General features: G+C 50.9%; 10 protein-coding genes; 4 read left to right on the forward strand and 6 right to left on the reverse strand.

Annotated features, from left to right (window-relative positions):
- Positions 1-5: 5 nt before the first annotated feature.
- RCC_02694 (uncharacterized protein) lies at positions 6-6,650 on the forward strand (the record flags this gene model as incomplete). The annotated part of the gene is made up of 1 exon (XM_023767984.1): positions 6-6,650. The coding sequence occupies one exon, from the start codon at positions 6-8 to the stop codon at positions 6,648-6,650; it is 6,645 nt and encodes a 2,214-aa protein (XP_023623752.1).
- Positions 6,651-6,761: 111 nt separating this feature from the next.
- On the forward strand, positions 6,762-10,404 carry RCC_02695 (uncharacterized protein; the record flags this gene model as incomplete). XM_023767985.1 has 2 exons in its annotated part: positions 6,762-7,986; positions 8,069-10,404. 2 exons carry the CDS (start codon positions 6,762-6,764, stop codon positions 10,402-10,404), a joined length of 3,561 nt encoding a protein of 1,186 aa, XP_023623753.1.
- Positions 10,405-11,345: 941 nt separating this feature from the next.
- RCC_02696 (related to dehydrogenases with different specificities (related to short-chain alcohol dehydrogenases)) lies at positions 11,346-12,388 on the reverse strand (the record flags this gene model as incomplete). XM_023767986.1 has 3 exons in its annotated part: positions 11,346-11,392; positions 11,519-12,262; positions 12,313-12,388. 3 exons carry the CDS (start codon positions 12,386-12,388, stop codon positions 11,346-11,348), a joined length of 867 nt encoding a protein of 288 aa, XP_023623754.1.
- A 1,533-nt stretch (positions 12,389-13,921) lies between these two features.
- RCC_02697 (probable cyanide hydratase) lies at positions 13,922-14,977 on the reverse strand (the record flags this gene model as incomplete). Its single annotated transcript, XM_023767987.1, has 1 exon — positions 13,922-14,977. One exon carries the CDS (start codon positions 14,975-14,977, stop codon positions 13,922-13,924), a length of 1,056 nt encoding a protein of 351 aa, XP_023623755.1.
- A 454-nt stretch (positions 14,978-15,431) lies between these two features.
- Positions 15,432-16,688, reverse strand: RCC_02698 (probable alcohol dehydrogenase, class V; the record flags this gene model as incomplete). XM_023767988.1 has 4 exons in its annotated part: positions 15,432-16,246; positions 16,301-16,418; positions 16,480-16,528; positions 16,579-16,688. 4 exons carry the CDS (start codon positions 16,686-16,688, stop codon positions 15,432-15,434), a joined length of 1,092 nt encoding a protein of 363 aa, XP_023623756.1.
- Positions 16,689-17,476: 788 nt separating this feature from the next.
- On the reverse strand, positions 17,477-18,403 carry RCC_02699 (related to arginase/agmatinase/formimionoglutamate hydrolase, arginase family; the record flags this gene model as incomplete). The annotated part of the gene is made up of 1 exon (XM_023767989.1): positions 17,477-18,403. One exon carries the CDS (start codon positions 18,401-18,403, stop codon positions 17,477-17,479), a length of 927 nt encoding a protein of 308 aa, XP_023623757.1.
- Positions 18,404-19,025: 622 nt separating this feature from the next.
- Positions 19,026-20,943, forward strand: RCC_02700 (related to sugar transporter; the record flags this gene model as incomplete). XM_023767990.1 has 8 exons in its annotated part: positions 19,026-19,064; positions 19,124-19,451; positions 19,508-19,588; positions 19,638-19,802; positions 19,865-20,128; positions 20,189-20,459; positions 20,516-20,744; positions 20,809-20,943. The coding sequence occupies 8 exons, from the start codon at positions 19,026-19,028 to the stop codon at positions 20,941-20,943; spliced, it is 1,512 nt and encodes a 503-aa protein (XP_023623758.1).
- A 328-nt stretch (positions 20,944-21,271) lies between these two features.
- Positions 21,272-23,699, reverse strand: RCC_02701 (related to pathway-specific regulatory protein nit-4; the record flags this gene model as incomplete). XM_023767991.1 has 7 exons in its annotated part: positions 21,272-21,742; positions 21,802-21,976; positions 22,036-22,191; positions 22,255-22,606; positions 22,657-22,850; positions 22,903-23,451; positions 23,512-23,699. 7 exons carry the CDS (start codon positions 23,697-23,699, stop codon positions 21,272-21,274), a joined length of 2,085 nt encoding a protein of 694 aa, XP_023623759.1.
- Positions 23,700-24,737: 1,038 nt separating this feature from the next.
- RCC_02702 (uncharacterized protein) lies at positions 24,738-25,697 on the forward strand (the record flags this gene model as incomplete). The annotated part of the gene is made up of 1 exon (XM_023767992.1): positions 24,738-25,697. One exon carries the CDS (start codon positions 24,738-24,740, stop codon positions 25,695-25,697), a length of 960 nt encoding a protein of 319 aa, XP_023623760.1.
- Positions 25,698-27,142: 1,445 nt separating this feature from the next.
- On the reverse strand, positions 27,143-27,967 carry RCC_02703 (uncharacterized protein; the record flags this gene model as incomplete). Its single annotated transcript, XM_023767993.1, has 1 exon — positions 27,143-27,967. The coding sequence occupies one exon, from the start codon at positions 27,965-27,967 to the stop codon at positions 27,143-27,145; it is 825 nt and encodes a 274-aa protein (XP_023623761.1).
- Positions 27,968-27,982: the final 15 nt, after the last annotated feature.

The raw sequence follows: 27,982 nt of genomic DNA on the forward strand, positions 1-27,982 counted from the left end.
GGGCGATGACCATCTCACAGTTTACTGGCTCCAACGACGTTTGTTATGGCATCACACTGGCGGGAAGATCTGCGCCTCTCTTGAACATCGATCAGATACTGGGTCCGACCATCAGCACCGTTCCTCGGAGGATCAAGATCAATGGTCTCCACACTATTGAGGATTGCTTGATCTCTCTGCAAGATCAATCTGCCGATATGATCCCATTCCAACACGTCGGTATCCGGCAGATTGCATCATGTGGGCCGGAAGCTGCAGCGGCTTGTCGTTTTCAGAATCATCTGGTGGTTCAGCTGCCCGTGGACAACAAGGAGCTGAAAATCTTTGCCAATGGAGATACCGTCGAATTCGAAGATGATTATGCCATTTCAATCCAGGCGACACTTCCAGCTTTCAATACCGCTGCAGTCGGCATCAAAGCCGTATACGATCCTTGCATTGTCAACGATTGGTTGATCAAACAGATTCTGGAACAATTCGAACACAATTTGAAAAACGCAACCCAGTATCCACTCAAGAGGCTGAACGAGTTGAGGTTGATTAGCGATTCCGGGTGGGACTCGCTCTGTGAATGGAATCGTGACTTGCCGCAAGTTGTGGAACATACAGTCCACGATCTTGTCGTTCAGCACTGCGCGGAACAGCCAGATCGCATTGCGGTAGATGCATGGGATGGTACCTTGACTTACGGAGAGCTCGAAAAACAGGCCTCTACGCTTGCTGCAACCCTACGGGCACTTGATGTGCGAGTGGGCAAATACGTCATGATCATGATGGATAGGTCTCTCCGCGCGGTGGTCACAATGCTGGCCGTCATCAAAGCAGGCGGGGCAATGGTCTTGATCGATCCTTCCACACCTCCCTTGAGACTACAGCAGATCTGTGACACTACCGAAGAATCGCTCATCATTTCTTGTGAGAAGTACGCTGACAGTGCTAAGAGCCTTGGTATGCGATGGATGTTGGCAGGCGCCGCTGATGAGAAGTACTCTCACTTCATCAAACCGAAAGTGTCATCCGATGATCCCTTCTATTCTATCTTTACCAGCGGCTCGTCCGGAACCCCAAAGGGCATCGTCATTCGGCATTGTGCCTTCGCCACGGCAGCGACGATCAATGGCCCTATGAGTTTGATCAGCAAGACTAGCCGGGTACTGCACGTGGCTTCTTTCTCATTCGATGTCTCCATTGCAGAAGTATTCTACACCCTAGTGCTGGGCGGGTGTGTATGCATTCCATCGGACGAAAGAAGTCGCAGCAATCTAGAAGACGCAATCAACCACTTCTGCGTGGACTGGGCCGGGCTCACACCTACAATGGCTAGGGCCCTGGACCCATCGAAGATCAAGACCCTTCGTGTGCTCGCACTTGCCGGTGAGGCACTCGCGCAAACAGATATTGGAATGTGGGACGGTCATGTTCGTCTCGTGAATATGTATGGACCAAGCGAGGCCACCGTTCACGCCACGATGCAGCTTGAAGTATCAGCTGAGAACGAGGCATCAAACATCGGATGGGGAGCAGCTACAGTGACATGGATAGTTGATCCGGAAGACCACAACAGACTCGCGTCTCTGGGCGCCAGAGGTGAGCTTGCCCTTGAGGGACCAATCCTCGCTCAAGGCTACCTCAAGAACAGCGGTCTGACTGATGCGGTCTTCATCGAAAATCCTGAGTGGCTCAGTGGTGTCAGGCAGGGCAAACCTACTCGGATCTACTCGACAGGAGATTTGGCGAAATACAGTCCACGCGGAGACGGGTCCATTGTATACCTTGGGCGAAAAGATAATCAAGTCAAACTGCGTGGTCAGAGGATTGAGCTGGGCGAAATCGAGCATAGCTTGCGCGAGTGTTTGCCATCGGCGAGAGAGGTTGTTGTTGAAATTGTGAAGCCATCGGATCCGGGCGCCCAACCTATGCTCGTGGCGTTCATCTTGCTCGGCATGCAGCTTACCACTCCACAGAGTCATGGCTTCATCACCTCTTTGAATTCCCATGGCCAGGAACAGCTCCGCTCTGGCAATATTCTCCTGCGCGATAGGGTGCCGCACGCTATGATTCCCACCGCATTTGTGCCCCTTACCGAAGTACCAAGTACAGCTAGCGGCAAAACTGATCGTAGATTGCTGCGTGAAACAGCATCTGCATGGTCGAGAAGAGACCTGAGTAGATACAGCGCTCAGYAGACCTTGTATAAGCGAGCACCGCTCACGCCAAATGAGGCTGCATTGCAGACCGCAGTCTCCGCCGCACTCCAGTTGCCGGTGGATGAGGTGGGCCTGAATGAACATTTCTTCCATCTAGGTGGAGATTCCATATCCAGCATGAAAGTCGCCGCTTTACTTGCAGAGAGTGGTTTCTCGCTCGCGGTGGCTGACTTCTTCCGCCACCCTTGTTTGGAAGATCTCGCCGCTGTAATAGCAGCAGACAACGAGAAACGCGAGGCCCTGGAAAACAATCCGCCATTTTCAAGTTTGAACGAAGAAGATCGCCTTGAGGCCATTCGTAACGCTGCGAGCCAGTGCGGTGTTTCGATCCACGAGATTGAAGATATTTACCCTTGCACCCCGATCCAAGAAGCCCTGTTTGCTTTGACCCTGAGGCAGCAGGGACAATATGTCATGGAAATGACCTGCTCGCTTCCCCGTGGCGTAGATGTCGCCCGCGTCAAGACCGCATGGCAGTCGGTTTGCCGAGAAAATTCGATTCTGCGCACTCGTATCATCTCGTCCGCTGCATGTGAAGGTCACTCTCGGCAAGTCGTTCTTCGGGAGGCCGATCTATGGTCCTCGAACAGAGATCCTTTGCACGTTCACGACGGAGGCGTGTTGCTCAAGACGTCGCTTTCTCAAGTCGATGGCATCTGGCTTCTACATCTCTGGCTCCATCACGCATTATACGATGGCCCTTCACTACAGAGCATCTTTGAGCAAGTCGAAGCTGCCTATCACTGGAAGCCTCTGTCTTTGCGTCCCTTCAACACGTTCGTTGCGTGTGTGGCGAAGCTCGACCGCGTGAAGAGCGAGACATTTTGGATGCGTGAGTTTGCAGACTTGGAGGTTCACGCTTTCCCCTCCGCACGATCCCAAGCGGTATCAACTCGCCCGGAGGTGGTGTCTCATACCATGACAATCGGTGACATCTCTGGTACGGGCTTCACCATGGCATCGATCATCCACGCCGCTTGTGCGATCACACTGGGGCATTACACTTTGAGCGAGGAGGTGGTATATGGACTGACGCTCTCAGGGAGGGACTTCCCGATGCGAGGAATGGAGAAGGTCGTTGGACCGACCATAACAGCCATACCGTTTCGAGTGCGCATTTCGCAGTCCCTGACCATCGAGGATCTTTTGAAAGATATCCAGGAACATCTGGCGACCATTGCGCCTCACGATCAGATGGGCCTTCGCGATATTGGGTTGATTAACCCCGAGTGTGCTGCAGCGTGCCGCTTTCGATCTCACTTGATCATTCAGCCGACGGAGACGAGCACATCGAACACAATCTTCCGTGAGCCACCRGCCAACGATGGGGATCTCGCTCAATTTGCAACGTCACCGCTTGTCCTGAACTTTGCCTTGTCAGCCGACAAGATTTCCGCACGACTAACGGCGAGTTGCGATCCTTCATGCCTGGAAGCGAATGAAGTTCAGCGTCTGGCTCAACAGATAGACCACGTTGTCCAGCAGATTGTCCAGGATGTCAAAACTCCAGTCAAAGATATCAAAGTGGCCAGCCGCCGCGATGTAGCACAAATCATGGAACAGAATACATCTGTACCTGTGAGAGAAGATAGCCTGGTTCATGAACTGGTTCTTGAGCGATGCCTTCTTAAATCCAACTCAGAGGCCATCTGCTCTTGGGATGGCTCGTTGACATACGGAGAACTACATGATGCAATCACCAGGCTGACGTCGCTGTTCTTGTCTCTTGGAATCGGCTCCAGCTCAGTCACTGTAGTTTGGATGGAGAGGTCGCGATGGACGGTGGTTGCTGTGTTATCGATCCTCAAAGCTGGCTCTGCTTGCGCAATGTTGGATGTCTCCCAGCCAGCCGCAAGGATGTCGCAGGTAATCAAGCAGACCGGTGCGGCTTTTGTCATATCATCTCCGGCAACGCAAAGCGCTGCTAAAGCTGCAGCCACTGGGGCTGCGACCGTCGTCACTGTGTCTCCACCGTTCATATACGACACTCCAGCGCCTCCTTTYGTCATGACTTGGGCTATCAGTCCTGACAGTCCGGCCTTTGTTATTTTTACTTCGGGCAGCACTGGTCAACCGAAAGGAATCGTCCTGGAGCATGCAAGCATCGCGACGGGAATGAGAGATTTGCGCCAGTGTTTCCGTGTCCGTGAAGACTCGAGGGTGCTGCATTTCGCCTCTCTGGCATTCGATGCGAGCATCTTTGAAATCTTGACGCCGTTGATGTTTGGCTCTTGCCTGTGCATTCCCTCCCAGGAGGATCGGTGGTCCAATTTGACAGGCTTTATATCAGATCAAAGGGTCACTTGGGCCTTTATGGTGCCTTCCGCTGCCGAACTCATCGACCCGCTCATCACGCCGTCGCTGAAGACGCTTATCTTCGGTGGCGAGCCAATGACTTCTGGAATCGTCAAACAATGGTCGGTGCGGAAAGACGTTGATGTCGTCAACGTTTACGGCCCAGCGGAAGCCACCTTTGTATGTGCCGCGGCGCTTATTGATCCTCTAGAATGGACGCCGGGTCTCATAGGGCCTTTTGTGAATGGGCTCGGGTGGATCGTCAATCCATCCGACCCTGAGCAGCTTTGCGCTTGGGGAGCTGTCGGGGAGCTGCTGATAGAAGGCCCCACCCTCGCACGAGAGTACATCAACGATCCGGAAACCACCGCTGCGAGTTTCATTCCATGCCCAACGTGGCTGAGACCCATCCGCGGGCAAAGTTCGAGTCGGCTGTATCGGAGCGGCGATCTAGTTCAATATACCAGCGACGGGCGAATTCGCTACGTGTCTCGCAAAGATCGACAGGTCAAGCTCAATGGCCAGCGTATCGAGGTGGAAGAGATTGAAAGTACTCTGAGGCAATTCCTACCAAGCCAGGCTTGTGTTGTTGTCGATTGTGTCGTCCGCCAGTCTGGGGACGCTCGACCGCAACTATTCGCCTTCATACAGCCGGGAGACCCGACCGCCACAATGCAACCACCAGATCAGACCGCATTTACCAAACCTGACCGGGTATTCGTCGAGCTATGTCGCACTGCAGAGCAGAAACTGACGGAACGCCTGCCTCGCTATATGATTCCTACCACATTCCTGCAACTGAAGTGCGTCCCTATGACTTCAACTGGAAAAATAAACCGTCGCTACTTGTTACAGATGGCAAGCTCGCTCCAAGAGCAAGACTTCCTGGCTCTGTCGAATGCTGAAACCGCAAGATCTGTTCCTGCTAACGAGGTCGAAACCATGCTCGCTGATCTTTGGGCCAACTTCCTAAGTCGGCCAGTCGACGCGATCAGTTCGAGCGACAACTTCTTTCATCTAGGCGGAGACTCCATCCTAGCGATGCGTTTAGTGGCGGCCCTTCGCCAAAGGAAATATCAGTCGACTGTGGCGGGTGTTTTCGCGAATCCGCGTCTCTCCGACATGGCAGCATCCATAGGGCCTATGAAGGACGGAGTCTCCGCGAAAGCTACGGCCATAGAGCCCTTTACACTGGTCCGAAAGAGCGACGAGTTGCTGTCCACCGCCGAGAGTCTTTGCTCCATTCAACGGGATTCGATTCTGGACATCTACCCCCTTACCCCACTTCAGGAGGCGCTCTTCGCACTGTCGATGCGCGATGCGGGAGCCTTCTTCGCGTCCCTCAGATTCAAATTGGGCGCAGATCTCGATGTCCCTCGATTCAAACATGCATGGGAATTGACCCTTCAAGCAAACCCCATCTTGCGAACCCGAATCATTCAAAATTCCGCCCTATACCAAGTCGTTGTGGATGAGCAGGTCCCTTGGATAACCGTGCCGGATGCGATGACGTTAGAAGGGTATGCTTCTGCGCTTTTTGCACAGCCGGCGCAGTTCGGACAGAGGCTGTTTGAGCTCGTGATGAACGAATCGAGCACAGGGGAGACCCCCACCGAACTTATGATGGTCATCCACCACAGCCTCTACGACGCGCATTCTCTGCCCTTACTTTTCAACCAGCTCCAACAAGCCTATGATCATCAGCAACCACTCGAATTTCGCCCCTGTAATGGCTTCGTTGACTTCGTCATCAACAGCCAGAGCTCCTCTCGTGACTACTGGAGGACGGAACTGTCAGGTATAAGCGTCGCAGTATTCCCTGCACTYCCATCCGACACCTATAAACCTCAACCGGATGTATCGATAGAGGAAACTCTGCCATTGGCACAACAAGGCTCCCGGACTTCCACCTTGGCAACAGTATTGGAGCTTGCGTGGGCCCTGACTGTATCTCGGTTCTCCGACACGGACGATGTCGTGTTCGGTATGGTCCTATCTGGCCGCGATGCTGACCTCATCGGAATCGAGGCGACGACGATGCCGACAATCGCGACTGTGCCCGTGCGAGTCCAAGTTGGCAAGGCTCAGATTGTAACGGAGAAGCTGAAGCAACTGCAACATGACATGTCTGGGCTGTCCGCGTTCTAGAGTATTGGCCTCCAGAACATTCGACGGCTGAGCGCTGATGCCGATGCAGCCTGCCAATTTCAAAATTTGTTGCTGATACAGCCAGCGAACGACTCTTCCACATCCGCTATCATGACGCCAGTGGAAGAATCTGGCAACGCCGGGAACTTCAGCACATACGCGCTGGAAGTCACATGCGAGATGGCACCCAACGAGATACGCATCAGCTTTGACTTTGACTCTCACGTCCTCGACAAGCGATCCGCCAAGCGAATGTTGGCACAATTCATTCACAACATCCACCAGATCTATACTGTAGCCAACACCACTACCATCGCAGAGCTCGATCCCATTGCCCCTTCATCGTGGGCTGAGCTTCAGCAATGGAACACCCCTCTTCCCCCGCCTGTCAGACGCTGCTACCACGAGGGAATTGCAGATCAGATCCTCCGTTCGCCTGATGCAGCAGCGGTCTGCGCGTGGGACGGCAATTTGACGTATAGGTGTCTGGACAAGCTTTCGWCTCAACTAGCCGCTGAACTACAAGTTCGAGGTGTTGGTCCGGAGGTACTCGTTCCTATAGTGATGGAAAAGACCAAGTGGGTGGCGATTGCACTCTTGGGTGTTATGAAAGCCGGTGGAGTGATCGTACTCCTCGACCCCGACATCCCATTGCAGCGACTCCAGTCTATCTGCGTGAGCGCCGGCTCTCGGATAATCTTATCAACCAAGACGAGTGCACATATTGCTCGACAGCTTACGGGGAAAGAGGCAGTTGTGGTCGTGGAAGAAGACTTGTTCACACAACCGAGCTCCCGCACTCTACAAGCGGTCGGTGTCAGTCCTGATAATATGCTATACGTCATCTACACCTCTGGCTCCACCGGCCAGCCGAAGGGCATCATCACCAGCCACTCGGCACTCTACACAAGCGCACTTGCACAGCTCGCGCCTCTCCACTATGTCGCGGAAGCACGGCAGCTTCAGTTCGCCTCGCACATGTTCGATGTCGCCATATCAGACTATCTGTGGACTTTCTTAGCTGGCGGCTGCGTCTGTGTAGCTCCTCAGCAAATGCTTCGCGATGACCTTGTCGGCATGATAAACGAGTTGAAGATCAACCGCCTCGATCTGACATCTTCAATTGCCCGTACGATCCGCTACGAGGACATTCCGACTGTACAGACTATGGTACTTGGAGGGGAGGCCATATCGCAAAGCGACATTTCGCAGTGGGCGAGTGTGGCGGGCCGGGTGCGGCTTGTGAATGGTTATGGCCCTAGCGAGGCCTCGTGCGGTTGTGTTGAAATTGAGTTGCATGTTGACTCTGATCCTGCGACGATCGGACACACATATGGTAAGTGGCTGAAGAGCGAAGGGCATGAAGAGTCTTCTCGGCCGCATCGGTGTGTTGGAAACACAGCTAATCATCAATCTAGGCGCGGTATCGTGGATAGTAGACGCAGAAAATCATGATTCGCTTGTCCCTATTGGAGTGGTGGGTGAGCTTGTCTTGGAAGGCCATACATTGGCTCGCGGATACCTTGGTGAGCCAGAGAAAACAGCAGCAGCTTTCATCGAAACTGCTCCCGCATGGCTCAAAAAGCTACGCCCACACTCAAGGCTTTACAAGACGGGCGACCTCGTGAGCTACAACCCCGATGGCACGCTCCGCTTTGTTGGGAGAAAGGACACGCAGGTCAAGATCAGAGGCCAGCGGGTCGAGCTTGGAGAACTGGAGCACTACATTCGGGACTTTGGCTCGAGCTCTATACTGGACGTCGTCGCCGAGGTCGTCCGATATGAACAGACAGAGCCACGCTTGGCCGTCTTCGTGCATCATTCACAGGACGTCAGTACGGCCGATGATAGCCTGTTCCTTCAGCCCGACTCAAGGACAACTGCAGAGGCGCTCCAGGTGACATCACGTCTCCAAGAGCGCCTGCCGAAATACATGATTCCCGATCTTTGGATCCCTGTCTCTCGGACTCCAATAACGGTCAACGGTAAAATTAATCGTCGACTGCTGCGTGATACTCTAGCGGGGTTGAAGAAGAGCGAGTTCCAGGCATACCAGTACGGGACTAGAGCTGGAGCTGAAGGTCGGCGATTACCAGAGACAGCCTTGGAGCACAGACTTGCCCAGGTGGTAATGGAAGTCCTCAAGTTCGACTCGGCTGACGAGTTTGGTATGGACGACAACTTCTTCACCATCGGTGGCGACTCGATTGTTGCAATGCGGCTAATGGATCGAGCTCGCGTGCGAGGCTTCACGTTCCGCGTGACAGATATCTTCCGTACTCCGGCGCTATCAGCGCTTGCTCGTTTCCATTCCGACGCTGTCAATGGACCAGGTGTGCAAACGGTCAGCGACGTCCGTGATCATGCGCAAACCTTTGAGCTGGTGGACCCTGCGGAGGTGAATGTGGCCATTCAGTCTTGGGAAAGCCGTGGCTACAACTCACAGAGTGTGGAACTCGTCCTTCCTGTCACCCAGGCCGCTGAAAGGTATCTCTACGAGCGGCCGCGATATTTCATAATCAACTTTCAGGGCACGCTGGACACAAATCGACTCCAAATTGCCTGCACGGCACTCGTACGGCGCCATTACGTTCTTCGGTCGGTCTTCACACATCAGCACCAACAACACTTCCAACTTGTTCTCAACGAGCTCGATACCAGCTTCGAATACTGCACAACTTCTCCTCCCGTGGCAGAGTTTGTAGATGAGTATCGTCGCAATGACGATATCATTATTCCGCCACTAAACACTCCCGTCACTCGATTCATAATGATACAGCGAAGCGAAATCGATCAGGCGCTCGTTCTGCGGCTCAGCCATGCACAGTATGATGGTTTTAGTCTTGGGATCTTGTGGCGCGATCTCAAGAATCTCTACGAGGGTGTCGGCCTTCCAGACGCCACGCCATACTCGCTTCACCTGCGTCAATGGGCTCTTAGCCGTACCGACGAGGCCTTTGATTTCTGGCGGAAGACGTTACAAGACGCTGTTCCATCCCGAATCGACAACAACCTCCTCCAGCACCTCCTCGAAGATGCAAGCCACGGTAGGCATGTCAACGCTCCAGCATGTCGGGTGGTTGATGATGACGATCATGATTCATTGGTCTCAATCGACCAGGTCTTTTGGCTCCCACGTGACGCTTCCAAGCGTGGCATCACAACGGCCACGATCATCAAAGCCGCATGGGCAATACTGCTAGCCAAACTCACAGGAGTGGAGTGTGCAGTCTTCGGCCAAGGTTCAACTGGAAGGACACATGGCTCGCATGAAGTGGTTGGCATGTGTCTGAATTACATTCCCGTGCGAAGTGACTGTCCGCCGGAACGCCTCATCTCCGAGCTACTCCAAAGTCTACAGACCCAGCATCACGAAAGTCTGACGCACGAACTGCTTGATTCCCGCGATATCGTACAACGGTCGACATCGTGGCCGGCGCAAACAAGTTATCAGAGTGCGCTGGTTCATCAGAACCTCGATCCGGATCTCCCGTTTGCGTGGGGAGATGCACAGGCTCAGGTGACGGCCTCGTTTAAGTGGGCACGACCAACGGAGGAGATCCATATCGAAACTGAGCTCGTTAGTACAGGGGAGCTGCAGGTGAGAATGGACACCACCACGGACATTTTGACGTTGGAAACCTCTCGCGCGGTGCTGTCGCAATTCTGCCGCTTGATTGGTGCCGTAGCGAATGTTGCGCGCGACGATGGTAGGGGAACGGTGGCGGATATCGTGGCTGGTTTGGAGTCGTAGATAGGAGAGGCAATTTAGAGGACCTTCCAAGAGCGAGGTCGGCGTGGTAGTAGTGTTCAAAGACCCAGAATTGAACCAAGTCTTTTACAATATCTAGGCCAAGAAAGTGCGCGACAGCGTATATCGGATCCAAAGAAGGCGCATATTCTTGCACCTATACCACAGAAGCACAACTTCGCAACCAAAAGGCCTGGCTTGGAGCAAGACTACTACGATGTGATTTAACCGCTCAAGCGTCAAACTTACTTACTGCCACTCCGATTCAATCGTTCGAGAAAAAAAAAAGGGGGGGGTATCGCCACATCAGATGGACTGCACGAAGTTGGACATGATCTTACTAGCGACGGGAAAAATGATGCCCTCACCGGCAGTCTCTTTGATATATCAAGGCTTGGAGGATAGAAACCACACATCATTGCGCGAAAAAGTGGAAAAATCAGGAATTCGCTCGTAAGGTACTTTGGAATCATGGTTCCGCATATGCCCAACATGTGTGGATGAAATATGGTCCGTAAGCACCGACGTCCTTTTTTCTTCCGATTATTGAGACTCTCAAGTGGACATTAAGGCGGAACACAATCTCACGATGTGTCGTTCTGAAAATATTGCTGAAATGAAGACCACAACTCACCCAGACGGTCGGAGACTGGACAGCAGAAGAAGTGAGAGATGTGGCCAACGCAACGCAACGCAACGCTTATACCCGACTGCTGATTCTTGGTACATGAGAGCCAATATTCCGAGAAAAGCCAAAAGCAGATGATGGTGTATCTCGGTGGTGTCAATATATATATATATGTATATCGACACGAGTGCCGCGCTGCGTTGGAAGACTGGACAGGGCTTTCTTGATCTGACGCCGTCCAAAAACGCTCTTTGTGCGTCGCTTTGAGCTGAAATATTCTAGCGAGTCGTGCCAAGATCACGGCCAAAGACCCCCTTCAAGCATGCGCCAACAGCCAACCCCCATCAATAGCCAAAGTCGAGCCTAAGAAAGCGAAAGGGGGTTAGCGATGTTGAGGGAAATAGGTACTTTCGGGTATGGACAGAGCCCTAGCGCAAGACTGCCTTGTACGCCTGCCTGCCTGCCTGCCCTTCAATAATAATAACCTACCGGTGATATATCCATTCTTGGCAAAATTCAAAACCGCCTGAGCGTATTCAGCAGCCTCCCCAGCTCGACCGAAAGGAATTCCCCATTCATTTCGAAAAAAATCCTTTTGCTGTCCATCATCCCTAGCAATCGGATTCATCTCCGACGGGAAAAACCCTGGGGCAAGGGTATTAACACGCACTTCAATCCCAGGGCGTTTGAAGTCCACCGCAAGCTGCTTCGTTAAAGAGATTGTGGCGGCTTTGGAGGCGTTGTAGCTGAATTGTCCATTTAGGGAATCTTTCGTAAGACCTGCGATGCTGCTGATATTTAATATCGAGCCTGCTTCGGAGTAGCCGTTGTCTCGGGCTGCTACTAGGAGAGGCAAGAAAGCTGCTGAGGTGAAGTAACAGCTAGCGACATTGATCTTGTAGATCTCGAGCCAGTTTTCAAAGGTATGATTGTTTAGTAACTCCTCTGAAATTGAATTGATGTCTCCAGTAGGAAAGCCTTTAGGTCCGTAGTTCCCAGAGGTTCGGCCTGCGTTGTTAACGAGAAGGTTGACGAATTTCTCCTGGATAGCTTTGACGCCTTCTTGGATACTTTGCTTGTCGGTGCAGTCCATTTGAATCCCTCTGATCGAGCCGCCACTTGTAGCATCGTCAAGTTCGGCTTCCTTGAGCTTCTCTGCTCGTCGGCCTGTGATGTAGACTTTTGCTCCGTTAGCTGCGAGAGCTTGGGCGGTGATGAGTCCTAATCCGGTGCCTATGCATTGTTGTTAGTAAGTGTGTAAAGCTTGGGATTCGGTCATCTACCTCCTCCTGTTACTACGGCTACCCAGCCCTTGATGTTGAAGAGGTTCTGTACTGTGAACTGGCTGAGATCGGCCATGTTGTACCTCTGACAATGTTTGAGTTGTGAAACTGACTTGATGCTTTGCTTGACTATCTAATCAGTGGTTGCGAAGCCTCCATATATAATCTCCTCGCTCAGTTGCTGGGAGATTTCATATTATGAATCTTTATACGAAGCCTCCATTCACATTACAAATCTCAATGCGAAGCCTCCATGCATATCTCCTAGCTCAGTTGCTACAATATTTCATATTACGAATCAAGGCAGTGAATCCTAGGTCCCAATTGAATGTTCCTGAATTTGTCAACAGTTTGTTCGCTACATCTGAGCAAAGGAAAGCTTTCATACATTCCATGGCACACTCATATGCCTTTAGTTGTCTGACGGACAGGTATCGTCGATTATATCGACGATATGCATTGTTCCAGGTATCAACGACCCAATAATCCTCTCCTAGGTCCGTTTGTCTGCTTTCGATATTTTTCATTCCCCTCAATCGAATGCAAGTAGAGTATTCAAAGTCGTAAGGTAGTCAGGGGTTGAAAGACACAGCGGTTCCCTCGTCGGCCTGACATCGGCCACCATATCCTATTTCGCCCCGTCAAAAGTATTTTGTGCAACAATGGCTATGGGGGATGTGTCTGATAGAATGGCATTCCAGCGTAGTGGAATTTTATCCGTGTGCACCCGCGAGGCTGATTGACATGTGATTTGAAGCTACTGTATAAGCATGGGACGGATCAAATCGGAAGCGCGTTAAACCGAGATCCGGTTGCACTRGGCAAAGGTTTATTATGCATTCAAGACCTACCCGACAGTTGTCAGCAATTGCACCAAGTGAATGTCTTGCGCCATTATCGGAAGAAGCTCCCGGTAGTTTACGCATTTATACATCGCCATTGACGACGATGTACTACTACTCTGCGAAAACTCCATCTTCCATCTCCACACAATTTGTTCCATAAACGACACCACAAATAGCGTCGCCTTTCTTCCCGGTCTTGCGGAGACAGACTTCCAGTCAGTGAGATGAGTTCTGTCTCCCTCGACCACTCATCAGGCGCTCATGGCTTGGGAAATACACGAAAGCCTATAGGCTGTGCTGCACACTGAATGCGAGTTTAGGACCTCGCAGCCTACAGGGGAAGACGCCACCTCATCGGTATCGATTCGAGGTTTGATCGAATCTTAAGTCGCCCAGCATGAGCTCCTTTGTTCCGTCTACGCAGATGGTCGTTCAAAGATCTTCTGGCGCTATCGACGAGTCTGACGTACGTCAGGCAGGATAGCGATCTGACCAGAGAGATGCGGGGAGCAGGTCTCCAGTGCATCTCATATAGACGAACCGAACCGCATCAAGACAATGCTGGGATACCCTACGGCTTACTTAGAGGTAAGTTTGAAGTTGTGGCTATTCGGTGATTTCACAACGCTGACATTTTGGAAAGACCCCTTTTTTCCCACCGCCCTATATGTCTTGGGATGCTCGGTCGTTCAGCATGAGTTCAACCCTTTTTGACTACAGATATATACGACAGAACAACGAGCGATCGAAATCATGCCATCCAACTACTCCTTCGGCTCCAGGTCCGCTACGGTCTCCTCGAGGTTCTTGAACATGGACACCAAAGTCGCTGGCTTTGATCCCGCCTTGCTGCTATAGTGTTTGGGCTCGTCATCGCGGACCAGGCGTAACAAGTCAGGTCGCGAGTAGTGGCCCACTGGATCAGCGATCGCTTTGGCCAGGTAGATGGCGTCAAGGTCAATATCGCAATAAACCAGTCCGTCAAACAAGGGATCAGTCTGCTCTGTCAACTTCTTGCCATCCGGTCCAAACACGCCAGCATTACCGCCACCACCCCCTTCGCTGAACATGAAGCTTCCCGCACCTGCGCTGAGCTGACCCTCTGTGTTCTTCTTGCCTCCAGCGGCTGAAAGAGGCTGGTTGGTGACGAGAACAAACGCCTGGCCTTCCAATGCGTACATTCGACTCGCGGTGACCTCATTCGCTTCATTACACACCGACCACGGCGCAGCGCCATCAGTGTGTGGACCATTGAATGGCCATGCTGCGATATGAACCTGCTCGCCTTGAGCATATGTGTTGTATTTCAGCAGAGGCTGGAAATGTTCCCAACAGTTGAGTACTCCAATCTTGCCTAGCGGTGTGTCAACGACATTGTTAAGAGAGTCGCCCGTGGAATCCCCGAATATGGTCCTTTCCAAATGCGTCGGCTTGATTTTCCGTCGGTGGAGAAGGACCTTGCCCTTTGAATCGATGAGGACGTTTGCGAGGTATAGGCTTCCGTTATCCCTCTCGCTGAATCCGAGACAGACGTAAATGTTGTGCTTTGCTGCCGCTTGACGAATCTGCAGCATCTCTGGGCCGTGAGCACTCATACTGTTCAGCATGTATTTCTGGACGAGAGGGATGTTCTCGGTATATGTTCCACTCCACACAAAGTTGGGATATCCTGGGAGCCAGACTTCGGAAAAGGCAACGAGGGAAGCTCCATTGGTCGCAGCCTCTTCGATCAACTTGAGCGTCTTCTTGACTCCAGCCGCTAGATCAAACCAGCAGGGCTCAGCCTGTGAGACGGCGACTTTGAATTGTCTGATAGACATGTTGTTTGAAGGAGATGAGATCGTGGTCGCTAGGGTTACCAGGGACGCTGTACGATGAAGGAGAATGTTTGTTGATTATACTGCTACGAAAGAATGTMACAACTATATAGATCACTTGTGGGGTTTCTTCCAAACACAAAAAGCATTGTGTATCCCCATCGACTCCACCGTCGATCGTTGCGACGCTGGGACATGTGCGTCGCTGACGGCGGATAATGCGTAGCCGCCACGGCACGGCTACGCAATACCCTATCTGTCACATCTGCCGGCCAACACACAGGATCTACACGGCCCGCCATTCGCCTTTCGGGTGTGGGGGATGTCCTTGATCGACATGCATACAGAAGTACGGGTCAAGGGACAGTCGAGTGCTGGGAGGCTATCTCACTGCCATGGCCCCCCTTCGTCCGAATCGTGGTCGATGAATTGGAACGATCTTTGAGCCTTGCTTAATTTACTCGATTTCCAAAACAGTTTTCCCCTGTGATTCGCCCGAATGCATCCTCTCAAACACTTGGGATAGATTATCCAACTTCTCAACCTGAATTCTGGCTTGTATCACACCCCTCGCCGCGAGATCAAACGTTCGATTTGCATCTTCCTGATTCCCCACAGCCGATCCCACAATATTGAGCTGGGTGAATAACAAATTGTTAGGCGTAGCACTTGCAATCGGTCTAGCCGGACCTTCCTGGCAGCCTACAGCTACCAAAGTCCCGTTGAAGCGGAGAAAGGTCATCGCTTGCGAGTATGCAACGTCTGAGCTATTGCATACTACAACAGCAGTAGCACCCAGACCACCGGCAATGGTCTTGATTGTCTGCGTGATGGYCAGACTTCCTTCTTCGCTTGCTGCAAAGTCCTCAATGGAGATGAACTCATTGGCTCCACAGTCCATGACCATATCCCTCTTACTACTGGAATCTATGYCAATCACACGACACCCCATTGCCTTGCTAGCAATTTGACAGGCTAGGTGACCTACTCCACCGCCAGCTCCAGAGATAACAATCCAGTCTCCAGGCTTGGCATTTGTCTTTCTCAAAGCTGCATATGCTGTGATTCCTCCGCATAGAAGAGGCGCGGCAAGGGCGGATGGAATACTCTCCGGAATCAAGGTCACGTAGTCTGCTGGTGCGAGAGTGTATTGTTGGAAAGTTCCGGGAACGTAGTATCCAGATATCTTGATGTTCAGACAACATCCATCAGCGCCCACCAGACAAGCCGGACAGGAGCGACAGATGTTTGAGATCCATTTGATGCCAACCCCTATTCACGGATAAAGTCAGCACATATAACAATCAACCACGCTGATGTACCTACGATCTCCAAGTTTTATCGCGTCTGTCTTGACGCCAGGTCCGATTTTCACAACATGGCCGACACCTTCATGACCCCCTACTTGGGTAGGAAGACACGGTCGAGGTTTCATCCAACTCCACTACACGGGATGAATGATCAGTCTGATTTCCATCATTCTGATTCTTTGAACAAGCACTTACTGCCGCGGTCATAACTCCATAATCACTGTGGCAAACACCCGAGTGCGTTCTACAGATAAGTTAGAGCTATTCCAAAAATCTAGAATCGCTAATACTTGCACTCGAACCAATACTTCTCCGATACCCGGGATGGGAGTAGGAAGATCTACTGGCTTTACTGACAACGTCCCTGGGTTGTCATATATCATGCCTCTGTGTATCTCTGCCATTTTTGCTGTTGTCTCTGGATCGTATACTGCTCAACACCTGTCGAAGGGTCTTTTTGAAGATCGTTGCAAACTTGTGTTTGCTAAGCAGTAGCAGCAGAAACACATGATCAGTGGTAATCATTCTGTAGTCTTCTTCTTCCCTACCCATGATCGACGATGCTACCTTGGGGCTATCTTGACCATTTAGCATGCGGGTGAGCATTAGCCGGATTCAAACAGATAAAGTCCCGATCCGGAAAACGCGGCTGTCTGGCCCCCGCAAAGTGTGACCAGGTACCCTCATAGTCTCCGTTTTTGCGTCAGCTCAATGCTGGCCTGGAAGACCAAGCCCAAAGTGACGTTTCATGATTCGCCTGTCAAGGAGATCGATCCGCYCTATTACTGTACGTTATCTTACAAATGGATGAGCAATACCAATCACACAACGTCTGAAGGGTCTCTCTGGGTCATGGAGCTCCAGTAAAGACCAAATACAAGACACCGACTTGAGGAGGAAGCCGCAGCCGTCACAAATACCATGAGAATCGGTTGATTCATTCGCCCAAATTCAGTCGTTGCAGAGATTGAATCATGTCGTAAGCCCTGACTTCATGCTCTTTCGTTTCTCACCCCAAGCAACAAGAGCTACATGTAATCAAGACAGAGCTCTGAACAGCCTGTTCCGTCCAGCCCAGCAACAGACTCGCTTTTCCATAATTGAAGGGGCTCTCAATAGCGTTCATCAAAGCCACGTCCCCATGGCAAATGCCTTTTTTGGCTAACCTTCGATCTCGTTCGATCCAATCGATTTATAGCTTCCGTGATAGTGCTCCTGTTTCCACCAAAGAGCCGACAAATCCAACAACAGCCTTGACAGCAATATCCGCAATCTTATCTCCATCTCCAGCATCGGGATTGAAAGAACAGACCGTGAGACTGGCAGGCGAACACTTATTCGGAACCATCTTCAAACACGACAAAACATCCGATTCCAGCATTCCTCCAGGTGATGGGTACTCGTTGACGGGTCCGAGAGTATCGTCCAGAACATCCAAATCCAAATGTACACACACACTTCCCAATCTTCTCCGCTCCAAAATCGCGCTCAAATCTGCCTCGTACTCCACGTGCTTCTCAGTCGATCCCCATACCACATCAAGACCCATGTCCTTGACCATTTGCCTCTGGCAGTCCTGAATGTCTCGCAGACCACAGTAGACGAGCTTCTTCAGATCATATGGCTTGAATCCCGGGATCGTCTCCGACAGTGCATGCCAACTCTCGCCCTTGAGGATATTCATCCCCATCGCGTCAAAGTAGCCATTGGTGTTTGTTGAAGGWGACTCCAAATCATCATGGGCATCAAAGTAGACGAATCCCAACTCTGAAGACTCGCCGATATGAGTGAGATTCAGCCCGGAAGCAGCAGCGATTGTAGCATGGCAATTTCCAGAAAGAATCAACGGGAAAGATCCAGCGTTGACGGCATCCGTGACGGCTTTGGAAGTCTGGGCCAGGAGTGCGAAGCTGCGGCCGATTTCCCCCTCGAAAGAATCGACGGGCTCGAGTTTCTTGACGGTCACTGCCACATTGAGCTTTTCGAGCTCCGAAACAATGGCTCTCTGAAGAATCCTGTTGGGACCGTTGCCGACACGATGATTGGCGATGCCGACGTGGAAGGGTGATATGATGAGGGTGATTGATTTGGCCTGCTGGGCGGCGTGCGGGGACGACATATTGATTGAGATATGGCCCTCAAAGTTTTATGAATTGATAAGAAACGTCTTTTCGGGAATAATCCAGAATGTTGGAAAATGTGATGAGAGTGGAAAGTTCAGTCAAGCTTTCGAGTGTGGATAATGTTCATCCGGGAAGCTTGGGTGGGTACTGCTTATCCGGCTTTCTCTCTTCACACTACCTGCCTTGCCAAGCCCCAGATTTCCCAAAAAGTTAGATCGCATTCGTGTTATCGTCGGATGAAAATACTAAGGTAATGTTGTGAGTGTATCGCCTAGCGCCGAGACCATCTGTCGGGTTTGTCCTGTCGCGGGGATAACACGATTGGACCAATGGAATCTGGAGCCAATACCAGGGGCTCGTGGCTGTCAARGAAGTTCTCCACAGATTGTCCTACATGGATGACCAGTATCCTATCTAATCGAGCTTCGGCGATAGAGCCCTCCCTCGTATCTTGGCGTGGTCTCGAATCAGCCAGGAACATGGGAGCTGATCGAAGCATGTCATCAGGTTGGGGGACCGGGGCTTTGCCATATAACATATCATCTCCACGTTAAAATGAACGACAGGGAGACCTTTTGAAGGAAAATCAGAGACCAGTCACTCGATCGWTCAGCAACGATGGGAGGAACTTCACATCAGACGGCCTTCAACACTAGGGTGACTATCATTGAAAACAACCCCAACAATCTTTCACTCGGCTTACACATACATGACAGGTCATTCTCTTCGCAACCCTCGGCTCTCTCACATATGGCTACTGCAGTTCAATCATTTCCACGACCCTCGGACAGCCCAGTTTTCTGCAATATATGCACCTAGAGAACTCCAAGCGTGCGACAGTTTTGATAGGAGCCATCAATGGAATATATCAAGCCGGCGGACTTCTCGGAACAATCTCCACAAGTTGGACATCCGATGCTCTCGGGCGTAGGAAGGCAATCTTTCTGGGAGCATTGGTGAGCATTATCGGTGGAGTCCTTCAGACTGCATCGGTGAATGCAGCCATGTTTATCGTCGCACGTTTGATCACAGGACTTGGAATTGGTGGGTACTTGACGAGAAGCGATCGATCACTGGCCTCTTGACTGACTCATCATCAGGCTGTCTGGTAACTTTGATCCCCCTATGGCAGGGTGAAGTCGCCTCTCCTGCCACGCGTGGCTTCTCCGTCGGACTTCATGGTCAGCACGATCAGAATTCCATCGCATGGCTCTTTACTGACGTGTCTAGGCGTTTTCATTCTCACCGGATACTCTCTAGCCAGCTGGATAGGAGCAGGATTCTTTTTTGTGAATGCAAATGGTGCACAATGGCGCATCCCACTCGCCTTCCAGACCATTCCTCCACTTCTTCTCGCCGCTGGTGTGATGAGATTACCCGAGTCTCCACGTTGGCGTGAGTGTTCCCCTTTTCCAACTCCTTTGAAGTCCACATAGCTGACGTCCGGCGTATCATAGTCATCGAGAATGGGAGACACGCCGAGGCCAAGGACATTGTACTAAGACTTCATGGTGCCGACAACGAAGCAGACACGGAAGGAAATGGTATACACACCTTTGCCGAACGCGAGTACGAAGAGATGGTTGTGCAAATCATGGCGGACAGTGTACTCCCTTCAAGCTGGGTTTCCATGATACAAGTCCCGTCGTATCGGAAACGCGCCCTCATAGGTTTCTYCACCATGTTTGCCGCGCAGTGCACCGGAACCCTGGTCATCAATAGTATGTTCCATTGCACGTCCTATCATTGCCACTCATCATCAGCTAATTGCTCATTTGCAGACTATGGAAGCACGCTTTACAAATCCCTGGGCTTTGATACAAAGAGACTATTGCTGATCCAAGCCGGCTGGATCACCTTGGGAATCCCAGCCAACGTTCTCAACGCAATCCTGCTCGATCGTGTTGGGAGGAAGTGGCTCATGATTGCGGGTCTTTGTGGWACATCGTCAGCCGTATTGGGCGAAGCTGTAACAGTTGCACTTTTCGAAGGCACAAACAACAAAGCTGGAATTGCCGCCGCCGTCTTCTTCTTGTTCTGGCATATCAGTTGGTAAGTGTTGTCGTTGCAATGGAAGGGTTGCATCATTCATACTAACAAACTGCAAGGTACGGATCGACGCTCGACGCCTCGACCTACGTCTACGCCTCCGAGATCTGGCCAACTCACATTCGCGCCAAAGGAACGGCACTTTCAACATCGGGTCTGTTTGTCGGCTCACTGATATTACTATCAGCGGCATCGGACGCGTTTGCGAGCATTGGTTGGAAGTACTACATGGTCTTCTTCTCGGTAACCGTGGTCTCGATTTTCATCTTTGCCATTTGGTGGCCGGAGGTATGCTTTCCCCCTTTTCGGTTGCAATTCATCATCGAAGAGATCTTGTGCTGACTCCTCTCAGACCAAAGGGTTGTCCTTGGAAAAGATCGGCGCGCTGTTCGGTGATGAGGTCGTACAAGTGTTGGACAGCCCACATGACCCTACCGCCGTCAACATTGATGTTGCCACTTCCGGTAAGGATACGGAGAAAGATTGAATCGAGTCTTTGAGGAGGATCTCGATGTTTATAAGCCCCCAGGAAAAGAACTGGCGTCATGAGAGAAGTTCGTTGTGTGCGGTTCCTCAAGATAGGTATCTGCAGCTTAGTGCGAGCAACTCTGCTGAATCAGGAATGGTTTCAATGCAAGAATTCGACAAAGGAAGACTTGTGAAGTTTTGTGATTCGCCCTGGAGGAAGAGTTCATATCGACAGCTTCGCTCAGGAACACTTTCTCGGCATCWWKWKWTKYTWWTGMWRSSKCSMMMWCCKMRATCTACACGTCTTTTCTGACTCGTAGCGAAATCTATTCCGATCACAAATGGGGTCACATTACAGAAGGGTCAGAATTTGGAGATGGTTCGAATCCAAGTGCTGATCTCCAAAACGGGTCTTGATCCCAGTCAATAAATGTGTTGGGTCCAGGCGCATCCATAGTCTGACCAGTATCGACTTCAAAAAGCCAGCCGAAGCTCTCTTCAGCAACTGCAGTTGTTAAGACGGTTCCCATGGTCTGGTCTGCTGGTTCAATAGTAGCCAGCACCGGGACGTCTGGCACGGGTTCCATCTGTACGACATCTTCTGATTGTTGAAGCCACTCTCCCGCGAGCATCTGTATCGCACAAATGGCTCGAAGACTCCAGCTCCAGGCGGTGGACATGTCGCGCAAGAACTCGATACACATTTGTAATCTTCTGCGACCGCCCTGATGAATGACCGGGTCTGTACAGGTGGCGTCGTAGAGGTGAACGACAGACGCAGTGAATGTACAATGCACTGCAGAGATGGCAATTCGTCGCTATGGGGAAGGAGTATCAGCCAGGAATAATTATGAAGATTCCCTCGGGTGCTACGAACCAAGGAGTAATGCAATTTATACACCCGCATAATATTCGCGACTTCATTTGCGGATGAGCGGCAGAGTTGCAGATGATTGTTCTGAGGGCGGTCATGTGAGGGCGTAGATCTTCGTCGAGGCTTCATGCTGACAAATGGTCTGTGTAATAGAATGACAGCGACGTGGTATTGAAGGCTGTGGTAGGTTAGATGTTGGTTTAGCCGATGTCTCTTCCATCACCATTGATTGCTTACTGTAGTTGACAAACATGAGGTAATGCCGCCGAACGCGCCGAGTTTGGGAGGCGAAGAAAACTGGGCAGATTGGTGTGGAACTTTGTCAAATTCACGTCGGCCGTACTGACAAGCGTTTCGCGCTGATGTCGAGTAAGCTTGCTGTTCGGCGCATACCTGGGAAAGTTTAGATAAGCCAAGGTTCGGGTGGTTGGGTGGGTGCGCGGCGTCTAAACTCACAGAATGTCGAATGTGGCCGACATGATTGTAAAGAGCTCGCAGGCATAATGCGAGGTCGATATGATCCGAGCCAGAGGATCCTTAGACGGACTGGGGGACCCCAGGTCGGTGCAGAAAGTCCACGATTCGTTTTCGACATCCTGTTGGAGAGAGAGTTTGGGGGTAGACACGTCGTGATCTTGGATCGAACTTGGTCGTCCGAGACCGATGTTGACAAGCTTGTCAAGTAGATAGCATCCCCACCAGGTAGCCATGCGAACATCAGCCTCCTCATTATCAATGTGGCCCATTTGGACCCAGCGCGAGCAGTTCAGATGGAGACCTAGATTGTAGGCCATTCTAGTAGCAACGCCTGGGCGTACTTAGCATTTGATCGTGTAAAGTATGTCAAGGGCAGCTCACCCATGTATGTCCACGCAGAAGCTTCTCTGTTCACGGCGAATTCAAAGAGTGTGATCAAGCACGTTGCCTGGWCAGTGCTGAGTGTCGGGGAGTCGAACTCGTAGTGCAACAGCATCTTGGCCTGCTGAGCAAACTCACATCCGGCGGTAGCAGGATCGTTGACATCGCCGCGTACCTCTGGTCTGTCGGAGTATCTTGAGGATCCTTCAGCCTGGGAAATACGAAGCAATACATGATTTGACATACCTCGACGCAAGTGCCAGGACGGCAGATACAAGCAGCGGGTTGGAGTACTTGCCCGTAACACCAAGATGCGTGTCACGAAGGAAAAGTGGCTTGTGCACAATATACTGCCATGTGTTTTGCCAGCGCCAGAWCAGGTCGAACAGATGGCTCCGTAGCTCTGCCGAGGGCTCTACCGAGAGGCCCAGCTGTCTCACGGTAGTCAAAGCGTGCTGGCGGTTCTGAAAAATCATTGCTGAGGACTCTGTCCACATGCGCCCATGAAGGAAGCTGAAGTTGCTGGCTGAGCCATAATAGCGCATACTGCCATCCTCACCTACGTTAAGGGCGCCGGTGCGATCGGCGAGCTCATCCATGGGATTTCGAGCTTGCAAGGCATCGTGTTCTGCGTGGTCGGAGCCGCTATCCTCGGACTCTTCTTGACCATCGTCGTCGCACTCTTCTCCCAACTGCGGCATGGAACTTGCCTCTGGATGACCAAGAGCCTCCAGCTGAGCTTCAAGGGCTCTGATACGCGTGCAAAGCGACTCCACGTAACGCTTGGTTGGAGGCCTACACTTGCCAGTCAGCGAACGATGATATCAAGGGGAAAAAGGCAGGGATAGAGGATACTTTCGTCTATTTTCCCGAAAATTGAAGTGACATTGGACGCTCCGGTTTCTGCAGGATCCACACGTGGGTTGTTCACCATCACATCGTATTCTGCGTGTTCGACATTCCGTACAAGCAATCGAGACTCGCTGACGTGGTTGGCCGTTGGCTTTTAGATTTACGTCCGCAGTGCGATTGACTTGCTCCATCCTGTGGTTGGTCAATAAGATTTTGATGACATGTGATGGCGATGCACATGTGAGGTCTATGAATGCATCAAGCCACCATACTGTAGTTCTACGTACCAAGCTTGTTGTGCAAGTTCCGAGGCCCTTCAAAGTTCAAAGGACCAGGGCATCCCATCATCGTCGTCGGGTCTAGACTCGGTTATCCTTAGTGTTGAGCTGATATTTACGCCCAACATCCTTGGGGTGTGGGGTCTGGCCGAGTCCCGGTGAAATTGAACACTGCCGCCCTGAAAAATCTTCAGAAAGTTATCTGCAACACTAATAGTACGGGTAAGAAAACATATTTCACTAGACATGTTCTCTCCGTAAGGCTGCGTTTTGATGCTTGAAGCTTCCTGTTAGCGAGCGTTGTCGTCGATTCACTACAAGGAGAGCCGGCAACCTTCACAATTTCACTAGCTTTGAAGGCCCTCGGGTAAAGGTTTCTCCGTCCGCGCTAGCCGATTCAAGCATATGCTCACGAATGAAAGGCACAGAGTACGCATGTTGCCTCTGAAAAGTGAAGGGTGCATCCCCGCGAATTTGGTCCATAGTCGACGACGTCGGGTTTTGCAGTGACTAGGAAGTAGGCAGCTATCTAATGATCATTAAATCTGGTCTTGAGGCGAGAGAATTGTTACCAATGCGATCATTGTTAACGGAAATCGAGGGGAAGGATATGGATTATAGGCTCCTAGGCTTGGAGAAGTACATACTAGCATCTATAAGATAACAATATGTAGCACAGCAGTGCTCTGGCTTATAGTGAAGCACTAGTCTCTTGGAGCGTGTTCTACAGGGTTTCCATATCAGGAGACATTTTACAAAACAGACTCCATTGTCACAGTACAATAAAATCATTTCAAAGAGGCTGTCATAACAATGTAACAATCCACAATGGAATTGAACAAAGAAGGTCGTTAGGTCAGTACGAGGTATATAACAGCACACATCTCCTTCGATCTTAGCACCTTAATCTTCAATTCATACCACATTACACTTCGCACCGAAATCGGCACAATGACGCATCGTGCAATCTTCGCAGCAGACAACTACATCCTCAAAGAGCTGGGAAACGGCTCATATGGAACAGTATATGCCTCCATCCCCAAAGCCATCGCTAACCAAATCCTCTCAGACCTGAAAGACCCATGCAATCCACTAGATCGATCAGAAGCAAAGTCCAAACTTCGAACAGCTCTACAAGCCGCAAAGATCGCCAAAGGCGGTTTCTCTCCCGATAAGAATGATTGCAGAGTCGAGATCGAAGCTTTGCAAATCTTGAACGAAGACAATAACCCAAACATCATATCACTGAAAGCAGCAGACTCATCATCGCAATATGGTTGGTTTACTCTCGAACCCCTGGCGGGAGGAGACCTGATCAACTTCCGTAAGACGATTCTAACCTGCGGTCCCTCGAACCCTCCACCGATCAGTCTAGCTTGGCATTTCATCCACGATCTAGCAAATGCTCTCCTCACAATGCACACTCATGGATACGCACACATGGATATCGCAGAGCGAAACATCATGCTACGGCCCCGTGGAGCTTTTCGAGATTACCCAGATGTAGTCATTGTAGATTTCGGCAATTCTTGCGATTATCGACAATGGATGAAGACCTCTCAAAGCAGCACAGCGAAGAATTCTGCGGCGCTCCGAAGCGTGTTTGTCGGGATGTATGTTCGAGATCTTACGTGTTTGCGGTTTCCTTTGCAGTTCAGTTTCGAGCATGTGGCGAGGAATAATTCTTTGCTGAGTGCTGCTATGAGAGGTATCAAAGAGTATCAGCTTGGAAAAGGGGAGAGGGCTGAGGAGTACTATGTGAATTTCTTGATTCGGCTACGTGATCAAGCTTTGAAGGAGAGGGAGAGGGAGTACAAGGTACTTCCCGAACCTCTCGTGGAGTACTTCAGGCAACTTGAAAGGATTGTAAGTGATGAGGATCTTGAGAAAGCCTTTCCAAATCTTGCATGAACGTTTTTTTCATCCCGGGAAAGGGTAGGTGCTTGTCTACCTTATTATAGATCCCTTTGACAAATCCATCAATTACATTCGAATACAATTTTCCAATTCCCGTTTTTCGTCATGTTTCTCTTCTAGTGCCCATTGATTCTTCTACCCAACCTCATAAGATGAAGGTACGAACCGCACAAGCCCTCATTCTCCCTAGTCATAATGATGGTCATCATCATGCTTGTAAGTTAGTTGGTACCAACTTCACAGTCCGAGTGATGTCAGTGGAAATAACGTAAATAGACGAAAAGATGTCCATCCGACCGATTGTCCCTAGTCTCTCTTATGCTTAAGCACTGGACATGTAACCGCATCCTAATGGACCTGAAATGTCTGCATACATTGKCATTCCACACAAAAATGGGATACCCAGGAACGCACCATGCCATTTCATACACTGGTGACGAAGAGGCAGCGGAGAACAAGTTCCAAGCAGGCACCGCTTATGTCTACTTTACAAGATGAGGATCGAAGATCGTGCTTTCGAAGTAATCAAAAGTCCATTTCAACTACAATATTACAGCGACGAATGTCCTGATACGTCGTTTGATTGAGCGCACAAATCCACGACGATTCCAACCCCTCTTCCAGTAGAGCCTCACGCTCTTCCGACATTGCATCGTAGAAATTTTCCGGAGGGGGTCTGAACGGGGATCCTACCCGGCTCTTTTAAGCTCCCGCGTAGAGGAACGAACATGCCGACTTGGAGGTTGATTGCTCGTGCGCGATGAATTTGCGCTGGTGGATCGGTCAAGCGTGAATTGGCGTTCTAAYGAAAWGTGAGAAATTCTTGGCCTGTTTGCCTAACTCTTGAACTAACCAGACGTCCAAAGCGCCTTTCCTGATCAAAGCGACAATTTTCCGAGTATTGTCGAGACTATCTTCCGGTCAGTCGGCAGCATGAATCAATTTACCTCTGTACTGATCGAGTCCGGAAAAAGGGGGTATATGCTCCTTGTACAAAATCTCAGTAGCAGGCACCGAGAAAAAGTACATTTGATGGTTCGGCCATCTCGACTCTTTACTATCGGGACGCAGGAACAGCTACTCGGAGCCCATCCGAGCTGATGCTGTATGATGGGAAGACTTCATTACACAATCAATCGTTCGTTTCGCTCGATGATGCAATGCTTAGCACCGTGTCGATTGTGTCGTGTCGATAGCTCATGGGCATGACTGAAGTACTGTTCCTGCAGGGTGGATGATCGTGGCGAGACGTCATCGTCTACAACAGAACTGTCACGCCTATGCAACTTTCAATGGAGCGAGAGACTCTGCGTGAATAGCTCGGAAAACCATCTTGTCGATTTCAGTTTTGAGGTGCCCTGTCACTAAGATGGTGAGCAAAGCTCAGTGGTGAGGATGACTCCATATTGCGCCCGCCTCACCAGCATGGACACAAGTCCTCAAAGCCTTTTGATGAGGTGCCAGCAAGCCACGAGAATCAGACAGTACCCAATAATCGACAACACGACCAGCGCAGCGAATATAGAGTAGCCCTGATATGTCTTGTATCGTAGTGAAGCAGCATCATTGCCTCGTGGAAATGCAGTATCAGGACAATCTTTGCCTAGAAACCTGCAGAGAGGCTCGTAGCCATCTTCCAATCTCATCTGAAGCAGCAAACGCCCCTCATTCCGAGCTCGCGCAATGATGGACGCGTTATGCTGCTCGAAGATCTGACGAGCATGGTTTCTGAATTCCTCTTCGTTTTCAGCTTGGAAATAGCCCATGAACATTTCCGGTAAAAAGTCCAGGACATTGAAGGGAATCAATCTCCACCGGACGCCCCAACGAACCAGACTGCTACGCTTGCTACAGTATGGTTCGATGCAAACGCTTGAGAAGCTTTGATACCAWTTCTCAGTATCTCGTAATACGAGCACGATCTTGGCATCTGGATAGGCGTCCATCAGTTCGGACCAGAAAAGAGCGGCTGGTGCGTCGGTAACTGCTTCGCATTGACCGATGACCTTGTCAAAGTCCTGCGAGGTCATGGGATTAGAACTTCCAGATCGCTTTCTGCGCCAGAGGTCCCTCCATGCTATGACTTCTCTCCAGTCGTTTCCCATGTCGTGCCCGTGATACACTCGATCGTAGCCCAATTGTGAAAGAGCATTGGCCATGCTCTGGGTGCCAGTCCGGGACATACCCAAGGCGAGGACTTGCATGGGACGACTCCTCTCGACTATCTCGGGCGTCTGGGAGAAAGATTTGATAAGGGCCTGCATGTTGCAGAAGCCGCC

This window comes from Ramularia collo-cygni (assembly GCF_900074925.1).
Source record: "Ramularia collo-cygni strain URUG2 genome assembly, contig: RCC_scaffold03, whole genome shotgun sequence".
Taxonomy (NCBI): Eukaryota; Fungi; Ascomycota; class Dothideomycetes; order Mycosphaerellales; family Mycosphaerellaceae; genus Ramularia; species Ramularia collo-cygni.